This window comes from Chiloscyllium plagiosum, chromosome 4 (genome assembly GCF_004010195.1).
Source record: "Chiloscyllium plagiosum isolate BGI_BamShark_2017 chromosome 4, ASM401019v2, whole genome shotgun sequence".
In the NCBI taxonomy this organism is placed as follows: Eukaryota; Metazoa; Chordata; class Chondrichthyes; order Orectolobiformes; family Hemiscylliidae; genus Chiloscyllium; species Chiloscyllium plagiosum.
The window spans coordinates 46,414,131-46,436,333 of NC_057713.1; the positions used below are offsets into that span (position 1 = coordinate 46,414,131).

The following is a 22,203-nucleotide window of genomic DNA, read 5'->3' on the forward strand; positions in this document are numbered from 1 at the left end:
TGGGCCTCTTGCTGAGATATTTGTATCATCGATAGTCACAGGTGAGGTGACGGAAGACTGGAGGTTGACAAACGTGGTGCCATCGTTTAAGAAGGGCGGTAAAGACAAGCGAGGGAACCATAGACCGGTGAGCCTGACCTCAGTGGTGGCCAAGTTGTTGGAGGGAGTCCTGAGGGACTGGATGTACATGTATTTGGAAAGGCAAGGACTGATTCAGGATAGTCAACATGGCTTTGTGCGTGGGAAATCATGTCTCACAAACTTGATTGAGTTTTTTGAAGTAGTAACAAAGAAGACTGGTGAGGACAGAGCAGTAGATGTGATCTATATGGACTTCAGTAAGGCGTCCGACAAGGCTCCCCATGGGAGACTGATTAGCACGGTTAGATCTCATGGAATACAGGGAGAACTAGCCATTTGGATACTGAACTGCCTCAAAGGTAGAAGACAGAGGGTGGTGGTGGAGGGTTGTTTTTCAGATTAGAGGCCTGTGATCACTGGAGTGCCACAAGGATCGGTGCTGGGCCCTCTACTTTTTGTCATTTACATAAATGATTTGGATGCAAGCATAAGAGGTACAGTTAGTAAGTTTGCAGATGACACCAAAATTGGAGGTGTAGTGGACAGCGAAGAGGGTTACCTCGGATTACAACAGGATCTGGACCAGATAGGGCCAATGGGCTGAGAAGTGGCAGATGGAGCTTAATTCAGATAAATGCGAGGTGCTGCATTTTGGGAAAGCAAATCTAAGCAGGACTAGGTAATGTCCTAGGGAGTGTTGCTGAACAAAGAGACCTTGGAGTGCAGGTTCATAGCTCCTTGAAAGTGGAGTCACAGGTAGATAGGATAGTGAAGGTGGTGTTTAGTATGCTTTCCTTTATTGGTCAGAGTATCGAGTACAGGAGTTGGGAGGTCATGTTGCGGCTGTACAGGACATTGGTTAGGCCACTGTTGGAATATTGTATGCAATTCTGGTCTCCTTCCTATTGGAAAGATGTTGTGAAACTTGAAAGAGTTCAGAAAAGATTTACAAGGATGTTACCAGGGTTGGAGGATCTGAACTACAGGGAGAGGCTGAATAGGCTGGGGCTGCTTTCTCTAGAGCATCGGAGGCTGAGGGGTGACCTTATAGAGGTTACAAAATTATGAGGGGCATGGATAGGATAAATAGACAAAGTCTTTTCCCTGGGGTCAGGGAGTCCAGAACTAGAGTGCATAGGTTTAGGATGAGAGGGGAAAGATATAAAAGAGACCTAAAGGGCAACTTATTCACGCAGAGGGTGGTATGTGTATGGAATGAGCTGCCAGAGGATGTGGTGGGGGCTGGTACAATTGCAGCATTTAAGAGGCATTTGGATGGGTATATGAATAGGAAGGGTTTAGAGGGATATGGGCTGGAAGGTGGGACTAGATTGGATTGGGATATCTGGTCGGCATGGACGAGTTGGACCGAAGGGTCTGTTTCCATGCTGTACATCTCTATGACTCTAACTTATGCCACAAATATCTGAACCAGAAGCCTTGCTCCAAAAATCAGGAAAAGTTCAGGATCAACCATTCCTATAGGTGTAGGGAGCACAGGGCAAATGCTCGGACCCACAGTGATGAGGTCAAAAATCGCTTTGGTGTTGAGCACTGGATAATGTTGCAATGGTACAATGGAACAGCAGGACAGTCTGCTCATGAAGAATGGAAAAGCTGGTAAGAAATGAGCTACTGTAAGCATGGAATGGCTTCCATAAAGTGGATTTGAGAGACTGATTGAGAATAGAGCATGTGGGCCTAAGAACTTTAAAGAACAGAAGTTTGTGCTGTCTGTGCCTGGGATGTACAGGGATAGTAGTGGCCATAAAGAGGGTCCTTTAATGTGCAGAAGGGAGGTGCATTGCTGCTGCTTTCAGATACACATTCACTTAAATACTCAATTAGTTAAAAAAAATCTGGAATGGCTGATACTTTCCCTTTTAGAGACTGTGTGGGAAACAGTGTGTTAGGTGTCAACTAACTCTCTGCACCCAGATGGTGAAAGCTCACTGTATCATATGTTAATCAACTCAACAGCTGGCAGGTGAGTTTTGCAAGCATTTTGGACTATCACAGGCCGTGATCGCAGCATCCACCAGTAGGTGGCAGCTTCCAGCTGAAGATAGTTGGTCAAGGTCTAATCTTCAGGAAATCAGACAGTGGGAGAAGATAGGTCATTTTTCTTCATTACTAAAAACTATTTCCCCACCCCCTCATCTGTGCTCCCAATTGTCCCCAGATTGGAACAAATGGAGTTACCCCGTCTCCAGCCGAAACTCAGCAGGCAATCAGGAAGTGACAAGTTGAGCAGCTAGTTAACCACCTTGAAGGGCCTTGGTTGTTGGCAAGCTGAGAAAGGTCCCAGTGGATCATCTTGCCCAACTCTTAGTTGGTGAGGTGGCAAAAAGGGGGCTAGAATCATTCCGGGCCAACTCGCTTAATGATCTTCTCTTTTGTCATATCGCTTACCACCTTCCAGGAGGAAAAAAACCTGTGGCCATAGACTCAGTGGTGAAACTACAATCATTTCATTGTTAAACCCATTTGGTTAAATAATGTCTTTTTAGGGAAGGAGATATGCCATACATTGCAGTCAGGCCTACTTGTGACTCAAGCTCCACAGCAGTGTTGGGGTGGTTGTGGTGCCCAGTCTGTGGACTCATGGCAGTAGGGGGTTGGCTGCAGCAGTGTCAGTATCCAGAGCGGTGACTCCTGGCTAGAGTGGATTTGAAGCCTGGACTCTTGGCAGTGTCAATGCTCACAGCTGGGCCTCCTGGATTTGGTAGGCCCGGAGCCTGGACTCTTGGTGTTGGCTGCAGTGATGGCAGAGAGTGGACTCCTGGCTCTGGTAGACTTGGAGCAGTGACTCCCCTGGAGTGGGACTCCTGGTTGCATTCAGTCCAGAACGGGGACGCTTGCCAGTGTTGGTGCAATAGCGGCATGCAGAGCCACTGTCTCCTTGGGCATCAGCATTGCTGTTGCTGTACTGGAGTGGAGAATCCTTGACGTTTACCTTGCAGAGACTTTCCTGAAGCCCTGAAGCCATATTTGGGACTCTGGCCAATGAAGGTGAACTCTACCGAAGTACTTTCTTTTTATTCTTTTTGTAACTCAAAATGGCACCAGATTGTGGCAACAAAACACTTTTCACTGTGTCTCCCTAGTTTAATGGGACAATAAAATCATTCATTCCTTTAATTGCCCTCTGAAATGGCCTAGTAAGCTAATCAATTCAAGGTTTATCAACAAACATCTGACATCTGTAAGACAACCTGTTTTGCTGTGATCTAATATAGGAGAGGATACACTTCTGGACAGAAGTGCACAAATATTTCCTGTCCCCTATTTTGGGCATTAAGTGCTCCTAAAACTGCCTGACTATTTCTAAGCCACATTGAGCTTTTCCAATTCTTCATTTTGCAGCTCTTTTCCTTGTTATTCAGATACACATCACACTATTTAAGATAAGCCTCAGAAAAGGATTCCAACTAATAAAAGAAACCAAGTTGTGCTTATGAGTTATACAAAAATATATTTAACCAATTATTCAACTATCCTAGATGACAAGCTATTCACCAATCTTTAGTTTCAAAAGCAACTAAGGTTTGTATTCTTGTAGAGTGCAATGTTCTGAACACCACTTCCACAAACACAAGATGACAGGACTGGCTGATGTGGCAGTAACAAAAAAGCACTTCCTTACCAGTGGCCCCACCTCCTTCCCTAACTATCAACTCAAACTTACAAGAATGTGCAAAGCCCTAATGTCTTGTTTAATTTAGCTGAGCTTCAAAACTGCGTAGCAACTATTCAATTATTAACAGCATTTGAACATTACAAGGACTGCATATATCAGGCTTCTGTCAGGAGCAGGCAAGTTAAGAATTCAACCCCACACAAAATAAGCCCCTAATCTGGGACAACAGTAACACTTCCAGCAATGTCAGCTGGGCAGGCTAAAGCCTAAACTCAGGCATGTGTGCAAGGTGTCAGACAGCTGCAGCACAAGACACGAATGTTTAGTAGAGAAGAATTAAAAAAACACTGAAGACAGTTTGTATGATTCACTTATTACTTTTCCTAAAGTTGTTGGCATAATGCTAAAACTACATTCTAGCTGCATTTGCCGATTGTACACCAAACAACCAAATAAGAAAAGAACATTGATCTCTGTACCGTGATAGTTCCTTTTCCTGCTGGTCTTCTATTTCGCAGCATGAGGGGTCTGGTCAGTTTTTTGCTGGAAACAATCTGTAAAAATAACTTCATTATAGTGCGCAGTTTCCAACAAAAACAACTACCAGAGGCATAAATCAGTGTACAGAAATGCTAATGTTTTCTCACACTTAAATCTAAACATACCTTGAATTATACAACGACACAGTCTAAACAGTAGAATACTACCTCAACTCTGATTCATGTGTTGCATTGTTGAGATCAAGACAAAACATACAAAAATAAATAAGATAAAATAGATTAGATTACTTTTACTTACTTACAGTGTGGAAACAGGCCCTTCGGCCCAACAAGTCCACACCGACCCGCCGAAGCGTAACCCAACTAGACCCATTCCCCTACATTTACCCCTTCACCTAACACTACGGGCAATTTAGCCTGGCCAATTCACCTGACCTGCACATCTTTGGACTGTGGGAGGAAACCGGAGCACCCGGAGGAAACCCACGCAGACACGGGGAGAATGTGCAAACTCCACACAGACAGTCACCTGAGGCAGGAATTGAACCAGGGTCTCTGGCGCTGTGAGGCAGCAGTGCTAACCACTGTGCCACCGTGCCGCCCAAACAAACAAGAAAAATAAACAAACAAGAAAAAAACATAATTGGCTAGGTAATGAAATTGTGCATTTTGACTCCGAAATCCATTGTAAAAGTAGAAAATCATACTAGGAATTTACGACCTCTGAGCTGTCTTTTGATAGCAGACTGCTACTGCTCAATGCATTGTTCACCAGAACTTTCATCATAAAATTTAGTGAAAGAACAGAACATAACTTTCTTATTAATATTAAATATCTTACATCTGCATGCACTAAGCCTATTTTGCCATTACATATTTCTTTGTCCTTACATATAATGAAAGATGCCTCTATAGATTTCTTATGCTGTACTTTGGTTATTACTTAGCTGGAAGTACTGATGTATCACAATGAACAGGAAGCGATAGTTCCAGTGTAACATGTATAAATAGGCAATTTCCATTATAAATATAGATGTAGGAATTTGTAAGGGAAATATTTAAAGCTCAAATTTTAAAATTTTAGCTGAAGCACACTAAACATTTTGAACTGATTGTTCCCACACTTGATCACTACTTCATTTGAAGACGACACTTGGGTTTCACTCCACTGGGTAATGCGTAAGAAGATTGCTTTGCCAAAACGTTTTGACAGCTAGAAGACTGACATTGCAATATGCACTGTACAAAATAATTGCATGCCAGTACCTGAAACTGTAAAGGCCAGATTTTGAGATAATAGTGAAACAGCCAGCTTTCAGCATCACCACTCAAAAATTACAGTAATTTCATAAGACTGCACACAAGCAGAATAAACTGGAATTTCATAAGTTCCTGTCAGTTATTTTATGTATTTCCAAAGGATGCGCTGTTTAGGTACCCTCTTACATTAGAAAGAGAGCTTTGAAAAGGTTGTGCCATGTTTGATCAGATGTAACTGGGTTTTTAACGGCATACTAATATCATACCTCCTGCCAAATACCCTTGCTAGCCTGAAATATTTTGCTTAAAATTTGTACAATGCCAAAATTCTTACCTTAAGAAAATAATATTTGCACAATTCTTAATCATTTTTAAATAATATTTTAGCTTTTGCAGTTTATCTCCCTATTTTAAATATTAAATCAAAAGTGAAGACATTCAGTGTGTATTTAACTTCCTAGTTTCTAAGAACTCTTCACTATAATTGATTGCTTATCCTGCTTGCTGACAATAGTGCTACTATACAACTATAAACCCTCTCAATCGGACATCAGGTTGAAATTGCTATTGGCAAAGGGAAGTTCTGCATCACACTGATCACAGATCATTGTGGAGCAGCTTCCTTGGAGAATGCTTACTACTGATCTCAAACAAAAGAAGAATGAAGCAAGTTTTCCCTATTCATCCCCTCAAACCGTGTCTGAATGTTAAAAGCCTCCACTGAATATTCTCTCAAAATTTAGGCCAGAATGGTTTTTTTTAATTTAAAAGAGTTGTTCAACTATTGGGGGAGGCCATAGTGTAGTGGTAATATAACATGCCAAGCTAATGTTCTGGGACATAGGTTCAAATCCCACCATTACATATGGTGAAATTTGAACATAGGATCATGAAATAAAAAGCCAGCCTAACATAGCCATTGCCAATTGTAAAGACCCATCTAGTTCATTAATGTGCTATTCTTATGTGGCCTGGCTTACATTTAAATCCAGACTTTCAGCAATTTGCCTGATATTTTAACTGCATCCAGGCAATTAAAAATAGACTATAAATGCTGGCTTAGCCAGTATTGCCCATATCCAATAAGCAAATAAAAACAATGCTGAATGTAACAGAAATAACCTAAGGTGTTCAGTATTGTAAAAAGTCTGCAAAATATCATTCAATGGCAACTAAAAATTAAAGTTTTTATTTGTACTTACCTGTCCCAGAGTACACTCAAGTTCTCCCAAAAAGTCATCATCACTCAAATCAATGGTTCTATTGTCTATATCGTAAATTCCGAACTTCAGCTTCTGGACCTGCTCAAAGCAGTAGTCTATCAGGAACTTCTTTGCAAACTTTGGAGAAAGGCAGTTGTTAACTCTCTCTGTGCGACCGATCTAGAAAAAGTAGAATCCCCAAATTAAAACCATTGGAGTGAAATGAATCAACTACAGCTCATTGCCAATAGTACATTTCAAATCTAAACTACATTGTTAGCTTGCAACAAGGCTGAAAATACCTAGCTTTATTTACATTGCTTTGTAGACATTGTTTTAAATTTATTCAATGATTGACTTGAAGCGGAACTGTTTTTATAAAATATTGAATTAGACCACTAGAAAAAGGTAAACCACAATGACCTTACTGCAGATACAGGAGTCTAGTGGACAATTTACTCTGATCTGAAATCCAACTGAACCAAGGATGACAATGATGCTTAATGCTGAATTAGAAAAGGGCAAGAAACATTGATGAAAGCTCCTTGTAAGTCGGCAAACAATGAAGCAGTTTATGCATCAAATTTTACAGCACTATTCCTGCAGACCTTTACAATCAAAATTGATCATTATTCCATCTGGGACAAGAGACACTGAGGAGTGTGCAAGGTGTCAATATCACTGTGAAGCGAATTATGAAAAGCATCCAGCACTCCATCATCATAGAGAGGCAGATTGGGAGAAGTCTGCAGCAAATCTGCATTACTGTGAAACAGATTGGGAGGAGTGGGTTTGTGAAAGAACAGCAGTGATGGTGAGAGATAGACTCTGGCAGCACATATCCTCTGGCAGCACATAGCCTCTTCAGCCTGCTTTTACCTACTGGAGCTGAAGTGTGACATCAGAGGGAAGCAGGTAGGTATTTTTTCCATTTCTCTCTCTATTGGCAAAGTGGTTTAAGTTAGGAGATATTATTACAGCTGAAGAGCACAGTTAAGAAATTCACTATCAAAATACTTAACATTCAAAATAATTAATTAACTAGAATAAAGATGGTTGAGCAGATAATGTATTGCAATTGTTATATGTGAGAGCTGGTTGACACCAGCAATGATCCACATCTGCAAGAAGAGTTGGTCCATTGAGGAACATCACCTCAAAGTTGATGCGCTGGAGTCCAAGCTGTGTTCCCAAGCTGGTGCACATCAGGAAGGGGAAGAGGCACCTGGATACACCCTTCCAGGAGACAGTTAAATCCCTTAGAGTAATTACATCAAATTTGGTCCATGATCGTGGCCAGAGGGTGTGATGACCATTGAGGCAGGCATTGGTATTCAAAATTTAGGAGGAGCCTCAGCCAGTGTATGAACTTCTTGCACCTGCTATGATTGAAGACACAGACTGCAGAGAGGATGAAAGAACTGACTGTAGTGCAGAGTGCCATTCAAGTAGGGGCTGAGAAGAGAAATAGAGTAATAATAGGCATCATAGTTAGGGAACACATATGGTTCTCTGTAGCAAAAACAGGGAATCCCAAAAGCTATGTTACCCATCCAATGCCATGGTTAAAAACACGTTTCTGGGGAAGAACTTGGAGTGGGAGGAGAACCACCCAGTTTTAATGGTCCACATATGTATAAATGACATAGGTAGGTCTAGATAAGAGGTTCTGCTGATGGATCCTGAACAGCTCCAGGCTAAATTACAAAGTAGAACTACAAAGATAATAATCTCAAGATTACTACCTGAATTATGTGCAAATAAATAAGATTAGAGAGCTAAATACATGGCTCAAGGACTAATGTTGAAGAGACGTGTTTTGAGCCATGGGACACTAACACCAGTATTAAAAGAAAGAGGTATTCTATTAGAATGAACTTTATTTGAACCACACTGGGATGTGGAAAGCTGTTAAAATAATTAATGGGCACTGCCGACTATGTTTAATTGAAGGTTATTTTAAAAGTCAAAAAGAAAGAAGACAGTAGTTGTGCAAGTTAGTGTAAAGGTGAACAATAATCAAAATGTGTCAGGAAGGGGTAAGAAACATAGACAGAAGAATGCAGCAGAACTTAGAGCCAGAATAAATGACTACAGTAAAATGTCTAACCGAAAGGCTCTTTATCTGAATGCACACGGTATTTGTAACAATAGAGATGAGTTGACAACACAAACAATAATAAATGAATATGATTTGATAGCTATTACAGAGATGTGGGTACAAAAAGAAAGCGGCTGGTAACTTAATAGTAAGGGTATTTGACATTCTGGAAAAAATAAAGGACAGGAGGTGAGTAGCATTATTAATAAAGGAGATTAGCAGTGTAAGGGCGGCATGATGGCTCAGTGATTAACACTGCTGCCTCACAACACCAGGGTCCTGGGTTCAATTCCCGCCCGTCTATGTGGAGTTTGCACATTCTCCCAGTGTCTGCGTGGGTTTTGTCCGGGTACTCCGGTTTCCTCCCACAATCCAAAGATGTGCAGGTCAGGTGAATTGGCCATGGTAAATTGCCCACAGGTGTGTTAGTCAGGGGTAAATATAGGGTAGGGGAATGGGTTTAGGTGGGTTTCTCTTCGGAGGGGTGGTGTGGACTTGTTGGGCCGAAGGGCCTGTTTCCACACTGTAGAGAATCTAATCTAATCTAATCTAATCTAGTGCTGGGTAGCAATACAGGTGCATTCGATGGTGATGTGTCAGCAGTTTAGGTGGAAATCAAGAACAGCAAGGAAAAGACGCCCATTATCTACAGGCCCCCAAACATTTGCATTGCTGTAGGACAAAATATAAATCAGGAAACAATAGTGGTGTTTTAAAAGGGCACTACAATTTTCATGGGTGATTTGAATCTGCATATTGACTAGATATGGAGATAGGTTACATGGTGTCATCGAGACATATAGCATGGAAACAGACTCTTTGGTCTAACTCATCCACACCAACCAGATATTTAATATAAATTTAGTCCCGTTTGTTAGCATTTTGCCCATACCCCTCTAAATCCTTCCTATTCAGATGCCCATCTAGCTGCCTTTTAAATGTTGTAATTGTACCAGCCTCCACCACTTCCTCTAGCAGTTCATTCCATACACACACCACCCTCTGCGTGAAAAAGTTGTCTTTTAGGTCCCATGGATGATGAATTTGTGGGGTGGCCCAATGCTTTCTTTTGACTTGTTGGTCTCACTTGCACCTGTAAACCAATATTTTGCATCACACTTCACGCTGGAGGATATTATAAACGTCCCAAAGGTAACAGATAAACAAGGTGTTAACAGAAGGAAAGATCTTGTAGCAGTTTCTATCATGAGAGACAAAGTATTTGACAAACTAATGGGCCTGAAGAAAGAAAAATCACCCGGACCTGATGATCCACATTTAAAGGAAATGACTTCAAAAGACAGTGGAACCAATGACCAAAGTAGTCCAGAACTCACTGGATTCTGCAATTTGGAAAACTGTGAATGTGATGCCCCTGGCTAAGGAGGAAAAGAGGTAGAAGGCAGGAAACTATGGGCCACTTAACCTAACAATAGTAAAATGTCAGACTCCATCACTATGGAGGAAATAGCAAGACATTTAGAAAAGTTTAACAAACTCGAACAGATTCAACATGGTTTTGTGAAAGGAAAATTATTATTGACAAATCTGCTGGGGTTTTAGAGTCATAGAGATATAAAGCACAGAAACAGACACTTCAGTGCAACCAGTCCATGCTGCACATATCCCAAACTGAACTAGTCCCACTTGCCTGTTCCTCATCTATATCTTTCCAAACCTTTCCTATTCATGTACTTAACTAAATGTTCTTTAAACTTCGTATTTGTACCCACATCCAGCACTTCCTCAGGAAATTCATTCTACTCATGATCCACCCTCTGTGTAAAGAATTTGTCCCTAATTTTAAAAATCTTTCTCCTCTCACCTTAATTCGTGCTCTCTATCCTTGAAATTTCACATCCTAAGGAAAAAACAACTACCATTAACCCTATCTATACCCCTCATTATTTTATAAACTTTTATAAGATCACCTCTCAACGTCCTATGCTCCAGTGAAAAATGTCCCAGCCTTTCTTTATAACTCAAACCTTCTGCATCTGGCAACATCCTAGTAAATCTCTTCTGAACCTTCTCTGGCTTAATGATATCTTCCCTATAACTAGGGGGCCAGAACTCAGAATATAACTGGAAGAGTTGATAAAGGGGAACCCATAGATATAGCACATTCAGACTTCCAGAAAGTATTCAATAAGAACATAAGAAATAGGAGCAGGCCATCTAGCCCCTCAAGCCTACTCCACCATTCAATAAGGTCATGGCTCATCCTTTCGTGGACTCAGCTCCACTTTCCCACCCTCTCACCATAACCTTTTATTCATTTACTGTTCAAAAAACTATTTGTGCCTTAAAAATAGATTCACAACCCTTTGGGAGAAGAAGTTCCTCCTCAAATCAGTCCTAAATCTGCTCCCCCTTATTTTGAGGCCATGCCCCCGGTTCTAGTTTCACCCACCAGTGGAAACAATCTCCCTGCTTCTATCTTATCTATTCACTTCATAATTTTATATGTCTCTATAAGATCTCTGTTTATTCTTCTAAATTCCAATAAATATAGTCCCAATCTACTCAATTTCTCCTCATAAGTTAACTCTCTCAACTCTGGAATCAACCTAGTGAACCTCCTCTGCATCCCCTCCAGTATAAGTACATCCTTTCTCAAGTAAGGAGACCAAAATTATACACAATACTCCGAATGTGGTATTACCAGTACCCTATACAGCTGCAGCATAACATTCTTATTTTTAAGTGTTATCCCTCTAACAACACAGGGCAATATTCTATTTGCCTTCTCAATTACTTGCTGCATCTGCAAACCAAGAGTTTGTGATTCGTGCACAAAGATACCCTGGTCCCTCGACACAACAGCATGCTGCAATGTTAACCAAATGAAAATGTGGTGATATCATATGTATCACCACTTGATACATAAAAGATGATTTTCTTGAAACCAACAATATCCTGTGGGAGTTTGACAGGGTAGATTTTGAGATGATGATTCACTATTGGAGAATCTCCCAGATGGGCATAGTTCCCTTAAGGGAAATGGAGAAATAAAGGAATTTCTTCTCCCAGAAAGTAGTGAATGCCTGGAATTCGCTACCCCAGAGAGCTGTAGAGGCTAAATGAAAGTATTTAAATGTAATGAATACATTAACGAAATAGAAGTTGAGGGCTACGAGGTGCTGGCATACAAGAGAAGTTGAGGCCTGGGGCAGATTTACTATGATTTTCTGGGGTAGGCTTGGGAGGAGGATTGAATGGCCAATTCCTGCCTCTATTTCTTATGTAATTTATCAAAGCAAGTAACATTCAAGGTCAATTATAAAACATTGACTACTGAAACAAAATCTAAGGATCTTGTTAGCAGTGTACATTATGTAAACTGAATCCCCACTGAAGATTAACTGACCTGAGGAACTGTGAAATAACAAAGTTTGGGGATAAAAAAAAACTCATGCTCCACTAGGTAAAAAGGGAAGCATATAAAAATGAAAGACAAGTTAGTAAAACATATTAGAAAATTCATTCTCAGCTGAACAGAAGGAAAAGTAAAGCATCACTATTATAAACTTGTTCTTTCATGATGCAAGATTGAACAAATCATCTGAAGAAAATTACTTACTTCAACCCACTGATTTCCACCAACATTCATAAGCAGGGCACACAGCGGATCGGATTTGGAAGTAACATCTCTATCCAGTAAATTCTCACAACTGACACTCAGTTCAACCTTCGTCACACAATCTGCCATCTGCTGCCCTGTGAAATAAACAGAGCAAAATTACACGTAGTCCATGCAGCCAGAGTGAACCATTACATTGCCCCCTTGCTTTCTTTGCAGTTTTAATTCCCAAAACCAAAAACAATATGGCTAAGAATCATTTACCCAGGATGCTCAATTTTCAAACCAGCACATGACAAAACGTCATCTGTCTCAAACTTTAACAGCTGCCCACACCACACATTCTTCTAGACCACTGAATATTTCCAACATTCTCTCTTTCTAATATATGAAAGATTTCATTGTTAAAGTTCAGGGTTTTTTACATTACGCTCTACACAGTATTAAGAAAAATAGCAGATGAGCCAATTATTTGAATATGGATAGTAAAGAAGGCAACATTACTACAAAACTCCAGGAGGCAAAACTGAATGAGAACATTCTGAATCAACAACTTACTCATCTTGTATTTTATTTTTTCATGGAAATCAGGTGTCGCTAGTATGGTCAGCATTTCTTGTTCATGCCTAAATGCCTTTGACTTGCAGGACCATTTCAGAGGGCAGTTGGGGTCTGCAAGCACAACTAGATTATAGCAGAAGAGGATGGCAGATTTCTTTCCCTAAGGGACAGTAGTGAACCGATAATCAATGTTATATTCATGGCACAGAATATTTATATTCCAGATTTACTAAATGAATTTAAATTCCATTAGTCAATGTGGAGGGACTGAACCCATGTCCTTATAGTATTAGCCTGGGCCTCTGGATTACCATTCGAATGGTACCATCACTATGTCATCATTTTCCCCTTTAATCTGGATGGTTAAATCAGAAGAAATGAAAACTGGGGTAATAAAGAAAGACAAAACTAAGTGCAATTTTAAAGCACTGCTGCACGTTTTTAAAATTCATTCATAGGATGAGGGCGTCACTGGCCATTTATTGCCCATCTCTATTTATCCAGAGGGCAGTTATGAGTCAACCACATTGCTGTGGGTCTGGAGTCACACTAGGCCAGACCCCAGGTAAGGATGGCAGATTTCTTCCCTGAAGGATATTAGTGAACCAGATGGGTTTTTCCAAAAATTGACAAGGGATTCACAGTTATCATTAGACTCTTATTTCCAGATTTTACTGAGTTCCAATTACACTATCTGCCATGGTGGGATTCGAACCTAGGTCCCCAGAACGTGACCTGGGTCTCTGGATTAACAGCCAAGCGATAATTCCACTAGGTCATTGCATCACCCGTGATTAAGGAAAAGTCATTTCCTCCTATTTACAGGAATACATATTGTTTCAATCCATATGGGAGAAACCATAAACCAAAATAACCAAATTTACTAATCACCTTAAAATGAAGAAATCATAATGATTTTCCTTTTTGCAACATTATTTTAATGTTTCCACCAGGTGCTCCGGTTTCCTCCCACACTCCAAAGATGTGCAGGTCAGGTGATTTGGCCATGCTAAATTACTCACTGTGTTAGGTGCATTAGTCAGAGGGAAATGGGTTTGGGTGGGTTACTCTTCAAAGGGTCAGTGTGGACTTGTTGGGCCAAAGGGTCTGTTTACACACTGTAGGGAATCTAATCTAATCAACTGGAACCAATGTAAATTAACAATGTAAATCAACAGACAAATTATAGTTCAAAATAAAGAGGTTCATTCGCTTCAAACAGCTAATGTTTTATACATAATCTCAATGACCTAAATCACTCCCCATAGACATGTGGAAATACAAAGCCACATAGTTCCACATTATGTTGTTCTTTATATGTACGATGGGTCAGGAGTCCAAATGCAACTTTCGTCCTAGAGTTTTACAAGTACAATTATCAACAGAAAACACAGATCTACGAACCGTCTCCATAACGGTCATGAAGTTCCGATGGCGTAGATATCTAGAGTATCTTTTCAACTGACCAACCATTGAACATTCCAGTTCATAATTTTGCCACTTCTGGAAAAAAACACCCACTTCTCTCGCATCTCCAATTAGTTACAAAGCTTTCCAGGTAACAGACCTGTTTCGGCAGCTGGAGCATTGCCTTCTGTCTTCATCTGATCTCTTCTACATACAGATCTGTCTCTTTTTCCTTGCCAAAATACTGAGCAAACATCTTTACGGGTTTCTCTTTTTGTTAGGAAAACTTTAAAGACTACTTTGACAGCAGGAAGGCATGGATTTGACAGCAAGGGATCTGACTGGGAGAACCTACAATGTAAGCTTTTAATCTAGCAGCTGTTCTTTCTCTGAGCTCTCTGTGGCTGCCAGACACACACACACACACAATAATTAAATCCCTCTCCCCCCCTAGTATTTTTAATCCACCTGTTCAGATGTGTTAATAATAACTTAAATAACACTACCACTGCACCCACAACTCTCCCATTCTCTTTCTCCCATTTTCCACCCTCCCACCTCCATAATACACAGTAATTGACTCCTTCTCCCTCATACACAATGGGTGGGCAAAAGCACTATAATATTACAAAAAGATGTTATTTGCCACAAAACTTTGTCACAGTATTTAATTATATTATTTAGATCTTGCACATTAAAAGGCCACAATTAAAGCCACAATTGCTTAGCTGAGTTTCCCCTGTGATTTACATCCCTCACATAAAAATTATACAATATTTTAATTTAATACCATCCTCATTACTGCAACAAGATAATTTCATATATTAAATACATAAGAAAAAACAAACATTTCAAAATTTGGAAGACAGATGTACCACAAGTGTAAAACCCTTTGGGTTTTAGAATACAATTATTTAATGCTTAGAAGATCTGTATTTACCTATATGTTTGTTATCTATGTATTTGTTATGGGACAACACAGAAATTACTGTAACATTTTTTTAAATCCCAAAACTTGACAAGCTCTGATCAACCCAGAGGTCAATTTGTTTATTTTTTGCACCTTGTTTATTTTTTCACGAGAGGGTGACATTACTGCCAGCATCCCGTTCTAGTGATCCCTGGAATCCCACCCAATTTGCACGTTGTGTAGTATTTTGTGTATAAATGCAGAGTGTAGATTGGTGCAAGAAAAGGTCTTTCTTCCATCCTTAAACTCTTCACACAGAGAAATCATCTTCAGATGGTCACAAGCAAGTTATTTTGTGCTGTATGAGCATGTCGGTTCACTATAATATGTGAAGGCTGTTCCTGTCAGCCTCTAAGTTTAAATTAACAGGATGCTTAGTCTGGCATGGCAAACAAAACCTTACTGCCTAACTAAAAGAATCTCTTGTAGTTAACAAGATATAATTTATTGCATATTAGCAACTAGTTACAGGTTACATTGATAAGGTGCATTGTTACAAAGATGTTGAGAAGGACCAGATGCTAGGTTAGAATCATTGAATCCCGACACTGAGGAAGCAGGCTATTCGGCTCGTCAAGTCCACACCGACACTCCAAACAGCATCCCATCCCACTACCCTGCAACCCTGCATTCCCCATGGCTAACCCACCTAGCCTGCACATCCCTGGACACTATGTGCAATTTAGCATAGCCAATCTATCTAACCTGCACATCTTTGAACTGTGAGGGGAAACCAGAGCACCAGGGAAACCTACGCAGACACAGGGAGAATGTGCAGCAGGCTCCACACAGACAGTTTGCCTGAGGCTGGAATTGAACTGGGTCCCTGGCACTGTGAGCCACCGTGCTGCCTTCTGATTCCTTCAAAATCCTTTCCTGTTCTGCCCAATGTCTGTACCGACATCATGATTGGAGGTGGTGCTTATGACTGAAAGTATTATTCCTTTCAGTCCCACATACAGCATCTCCCCCAAGCTATATTTTAATATTTAATGTAATAGTAGACAATCATATGATAAATACCAGGGGCGGGGAGAGGAGTTAATTAATGGGGTCTGTGTGGTGACATAGTGGGCTCTTTCTGGCAGCCACAGAGTGTTTGAAGAGAAAGATTGTTCGATTAACAGTTACATACAGGTTCACCCTGTCCATATAAAATTAAAGTTAACACTACTTTAATTATCTGTGGAATTCACTCCACCAAAAAGTGCAGCGGATGCTGGGACGGTCAGTAATTTTAAGGAGGAGTTAGACAGATTTTTAATTGGTAGTGGGTTGAAGCGACATGGGGAGAAAGTAGGAAAATGAGGGTGAGGAGCATATCAGCCATGATTGAATGGCAGAGCAGACTCGATGAGCCAAATGGCCTAATTCTGCTCCTATATTTTATGAACTTACGAATTTCCTGCAACTCTGATTTTATGAATTCAGGTGATCTGGAGCTTTGCCTATTCTCCTGGAATACATCCTCTTCTCTCTTGCAACACTAATACTTTTCCAGGTTGAAGGCTGTTGTCTTTCATTCTCTTCTTGCCAGACTAGATTCGATTTTGTTTTAAGACCAGATTCCCTACAGTATGGAAACAGGCCTTTCGGCCCAACAAGTCCACACTGATCCTCCAAAGAGTAACCTACCCAGACCGATTCCCCTGCCCTGCATTTATCCCTGACTAATGCACCTAACGCTATGGGCAATTTAGGACAGCCAATTCACCTGACCTGCACATCTTTGGATTGTGGGAGGAAACCGGAGCACCCGGAGAAAACCCACGCAGACACAGGGAGAATGTGCAAACTCCATAGGTCTGCTTAAATGGAGGATCTTTAATCTCCTGGATTTTCTTACTGCAGGACTTTTGTTCCCTGCTGAAACAGCAATTCCTCCCTTGCAGTATCTTGTATCATTGGACAATGGCTGGCCATTCTCAGTGGTGACTTCCATGGAGTTGTGCACACAATATCATTGTTCTGTGTTGGCAGCTCTTTATTTTCAATATGCCTATAGATACACAAGGCAAAAGGGATGTATTCCAGGAGAATAGTGAAAGGTCCAGATCACCTGAATTTATAAAGTCAAAAACTTGCAGGAAATAGAGTACCTGCAGTGAGAAATTTAATTTTGTATGTTGTGATAAAAACTAGGTACATAAGAGGTTGCAGAGTAGTTTTTTTTCAAATTTAGAATCAGATTGGTAATCATCTTTGCCAGATATTTCCGAGTACAGTGCTTGATAAAGACAAGTTAGAGAACACTTCTCTAACAGAAAACACTATAAAGCCTCTTTTACGACCCAGGACATCTCAAAATACATTAGATCCAACTAATTAAATTGTGAAGAGTAGTCATTGTTGTAATGTTGGAAATTATAAATCTCATATTAGGTGTAAATTATTTCCAATTTAATTACAAAGGATTATGTTCAATTTTGAAAGTATGAAAATGTGCTACATGAGGATGTCTAAGTTGAGAAGACAATGGTTTCCCACTGAGTTGAGATATTCTGAGGTAAACTCTAAAGTTATGATTTTCAATAAGGAAAACATTTAAATTTAAATAAAATACCACAGTGGTTTATTTATATAGTTCTTTTAGAACTTACAATGTAACAGCAATAGGTTCTAGTATCTTTTATGTAATTAAATACCCCAAGATGTTTCACAAGAATGTTATATAGCAAAATTGGAGTCAGATAAGGAAATATTCTGGCAGGTCACCAACATTTGGTCAAGAGATAGATTTTAAGGAAAAAGAAAAGTAGGACGTGGTTAAAGAGACTGAATCCCAGACCTTAGAGCCTTGAAAACTAAAAACAGTTACTAATGGAAGAGCAGCATCATCTGAGGATATTGAAGACACCAGAATTAGAAAAACACAGATATCTGTCTGGAGAAGAGTACAGGGACAGGGAAAGGTAACTCTGCAGTGGAATTTGAAAATGAGGATGAGCATTTTAAAATTGAGCCATTGCTTAAGCAAGGGCCAATGCAGCAAGTCCAGAGATGATGAGTGAAGGGGACACAGGCAGCACAGATTTGGATGATTTTAAGATTCCCATGGGTAGAATACAAGCGACCGGTACTGGAACTGACAAACACAGAGATACCAAAGGCATAAATAAGGATTTCAGCAGTATGCACAGGTGAAAGAAGCTGCTCCTTTGATGGTGCAGATACATAGTTAGAAGCTCAGCCTGTGGGTCAACACTAATATTGCAAATATACTGGTTCAACCGCAGACAGTTAATACAGAGGATGTCATTGGCGAAGGAATGGAGTTTGGCATGGATACCAGACAATGGCTTCAGTTTGTCAATGTTTAATGGAGGACAGTTTTGTTCCTCTAACATCCGATAGTGGACAAGCAGTGTGATATTTTAGAGATAATTAAGGGATCAAAAGGAGTGGCGGTGAAGTAGAGCTAAGTGTCTCTAATGTGCATGTGAAAAGTGATATTGTTCAGATATTGCTGTGAAGGGACAGCACTTAATTAAGAAACAACATGTCAGCTGCAGGACACCAGATGGAATAATGCAGAAGTAGAGTCGTCGAGATATTCAGCACGGAAACAGACCTTCGGTCATATCGTCCATGTCGATCAGATGTCCGAAATTAATCTTGTCCTATTTGCCAGAACTTGGCCCATATACCTCCAAATCTTTCCTATTCATATATCCATCCAACGCCTTTTAAATGTTGTAAATGTATCAGTCTCCACCAATTCCCCTAGCAGGTCATTCCCTACATGCGCCACCCTCTGCATGAAAAGTTGCTGCTTAGTTTCCTTTTAAATCTTTCCCATCTCATCTTAAACCTATGCCCTCTAGTTTTGGACTCCTCCAACCCAGAGAAAAAGACCTTGGTTATTCACCCTCTCCATGCCCCTCATGATTTTATAAACGTCTAAGGTCACCCCTTAGCCTCCGAAGCTCCAGGGAAAACAGCCGCAGCCTATTCGGCCTTTCCCTATGGCTCAAACCCTCCAACTCTGGCAACATTCTTGTAAATATTTTTGCAACCTTTTCAAGTTTCACAACATCCTTCCTTTGGCAGGGAGACAAGAATTGAATGCAGTATTCCAAAAGTGGCCTAACCAACATCCTGTACAGCCGCAATATGACCTCCCAACTCCTATACTCAATGCACTGACCAAAGACAAGCATACCAAACGCCTTCTTCATGATACTATCTACCTGCAACTCCACTTTCAAGAAACTATGAAACATTCCAACATCACAAGCTGCAACATTTCCATTAAAAATTAGGTAGTTTGTACATCACAAGATGTTATTCAGATGTGGGCATAAGAAATCTTGTAAACTCCATATATCCGTGTTCTTTTATTACTGGATCAAGATCTTGAAACTCACTACCAAGTAATTGCAGTATCACCACCGTAACACCTACAAGAGCTTCAAGAGCAGATACAAAATCACCACCTCAGGGAAACTGGTGAATATAGTCAACAATAAATGTGACCTTGCCAGTGTTCCTAGAAATCACAAACAAGTATTAATTAAAAAGGGCCAATGATAGGAAACTTTAATGAAACAACGACAGAACATAACAGAGAAGATATTAACATTTCAGGATTTTAAGTTTGTCAGAACGGAACCAAGCTGAGTTGCAATGACTCTAAATAAACTGAGAGGAAATACTAGGGGGAAGCCAACAGGGATGGTCTGTGATAAAGGTAGAAGGCAGAAGTGATTAAAGGCCAAGGCAAAAAATGAGTTGGCAATTGGGCAAGTGAAGAATCAAGAGGTGGAAATTGGGGCAAAAGCAGGCCAATCATCTCAACTCCCAGCATATATCTGGAGATATGAGGGGTTGGGCAGTCCCCATGTCATCTTCAGTAGTGCTCCTCCATCATAAGGTAGAAAGTTGGGATATTCGCAGTATTCAGTTCCTCAAAACCCCTTAGATGGAGAAGCAGTCTGAAATAATTCCACAGCCACTCATTAGTTACATGTAAAGAATTGTTGACATTGATCCAGCTTTCAAAGCGACCAGGATGTATGACACTCCTGTCTCATCTGTCAGCCAGGGCTCCCTGATTGGACCAGATTAACAGGGAACTCATTCTATGGGGTCCACTTGGCTGACCTCGCTCCAATCACAACAGTCCATGCTGAAAGACCTGGGTAACAGGCAGGCTTAGGGTGACAACTGGCATAAAGCATTCACACCTTCCCAGGCGATGACCATCTCCAAAAGGATTCCACACATTCTCTTGATATTCACAGTCATTACCATCATCACGGGGGGGGGGGGGGGGGGTCAATATAACTTAAGATCAGTTCACATATACAACTTAATCAACAATGTTATTCTCACAACGACAGCCTCCAGCTTTTAAATAGAAGACATTGAAATTCCATAGCAGGGGTTCAATTAAGTAGCAGAGAGCAATGAAAACCCAGATTTCGCAAGAATATGACAACACAAACATAGCGCTTGAGGTTTGATTCCTCCTCTGACGACGCCCTATAACGTAAGACGGGTAATTCCTATCTCCGAGAACAAATCATACATTAACACACACAAGTGAAAACTAGCCTAGAAGGAGCCACACCTCTTCGCCCTCGCACTGAAATTAGTTCTACCAGGATTCCCGAGAAAACAGAACTTAAAGAAATAGCATGTCAAATGCACACATCCTCAGCATGTCTAGAGGATAATAAAGTTTTCATTACCACCGAAAGTTGCGCTCATCTCACACAGCAGCTCGCGCACTAACCCAACTCCAGCCGACACAAGGTTCGATCACACTGCGCATGCCTTGTGCCAGGCGGAGCTGCAGGAGACGTCATTGGTGTTGACAGTGTTACAGCACAGTAAGCGGGGCTGTGCAAGGGCGGCATTTAAACGGGGGCGTTCAAACCAGGGATTTCAGTCAGTTCACAGCCATAAAGAGATGTCAAAGTGTAGATCAGAGAGGTTTCATTAAAAATAAAAACAACATGCACAACATTACCCGTCTTACGTCTTAGGTTGCACAACAAATCACTCACAGACTAACATATCACAGCAGTCTAACTCTAAGTGGGCATTGACCAGAGGAGTAAAGTGTTTATTTTCCGCCACTGAACAAATGAGGGGTTCCTATACGTGAATGCATAATTTAAATTAATTCAGTTAGTTCCGCAAACATTTGCCAGGTTTTTTTTCATGGCGATGAAGTCCCTTTTTGATCCGGGAAAACACGAACAAAAATGAAAAAGTCAGTGAACTGAGAAAATGAAAGCCCATTTTTGACATCACACAAAAAAGTTATGCTATTCTGGCTGCCTTTTGTACATTTCCTCAATTTTCTCTTTGAAAGATTCCAAAATCGATAATTGTTAAGATCATACTTGAATTAAGAATTCTTCGGCACGCTTTCATTCCTAACCTACGCCATTACAACATACTTCTAAACCAGAAAAGCAACGGTCAGTATTTATATTATAAAATGTCTGCCTCATTCATACCAAATTAAATCTCAGTCAACCAGCTACAAGGTTGCGGATCTGTACAGCTAATATTATATGGTTAGACGTGCTGACAGACTGGCCTCTTTCCCGTATATAATGAAGTAAAAACGTCATTGAATTGCACGACCTGTGAAGCAACATTGGAAGTAGGTTGGACAAAAAAAAAGTCACGAAAATTACAAAAATGTTACAACACTGTTCAGCCTATCATTTCTGCGCCGGCTATCTGACCAAGCATTGAGGGGTAAAAACAATGACTGCAGATGCTGAAAACCAGAGTCTAGATTAGAGTGATGCTGGAAAAGCATAGCAGTTCAGGCAGCATCAGAGGAGCAGGAAAATCGACGTTTCGGGCAAAAGCCCTTCATCAGGAACACAGGCAGAGCGCCTGAAGGGTGGAGAGATAAATGAGAGGAAGGTGGGGG

At 40.6% G+C, this 22,203-nt stretch overlaps 1 protein-coding gene across 2 annotated transcripts in view; it reads right to left on the bottom strand.

Moving 5' to 3' along the window:
* The window catches only part of cpne3 (copine III), a 52,791-nt gene that overhangs the window by 25,663 nt on the left and 4,925 nt on the right, over positions 1-22,203 (bottom strand). The window contains exons 2-5 of one of the 2 annotated variants that reach the window (XM_043688134.1): positions 12,926-13,088; positions 12,368-12,504; positions 6,684-6,863; positions 4,201-4,275 (exon numbers count right to left, since the gene is read on the bottom strand). In XM_043688134.1, coding sequence (XP_043544069.1) covers positions 4,201-4,275; positions 6,684-6,863; positions 12,368-12,504; positions 12,926-13,088 — 555 coding nt within the window. Of the gene's footprint in view, positions 1-4,200; positions 4,276-6,683; positions 6,864-12,367; positions 12,505-12,925; positions 13,089-20,998; positions 21,088-22,203 lie in introns of those variants that run through there. The other variant, XM_043688135.1, reaches the window with a different exon arrangement.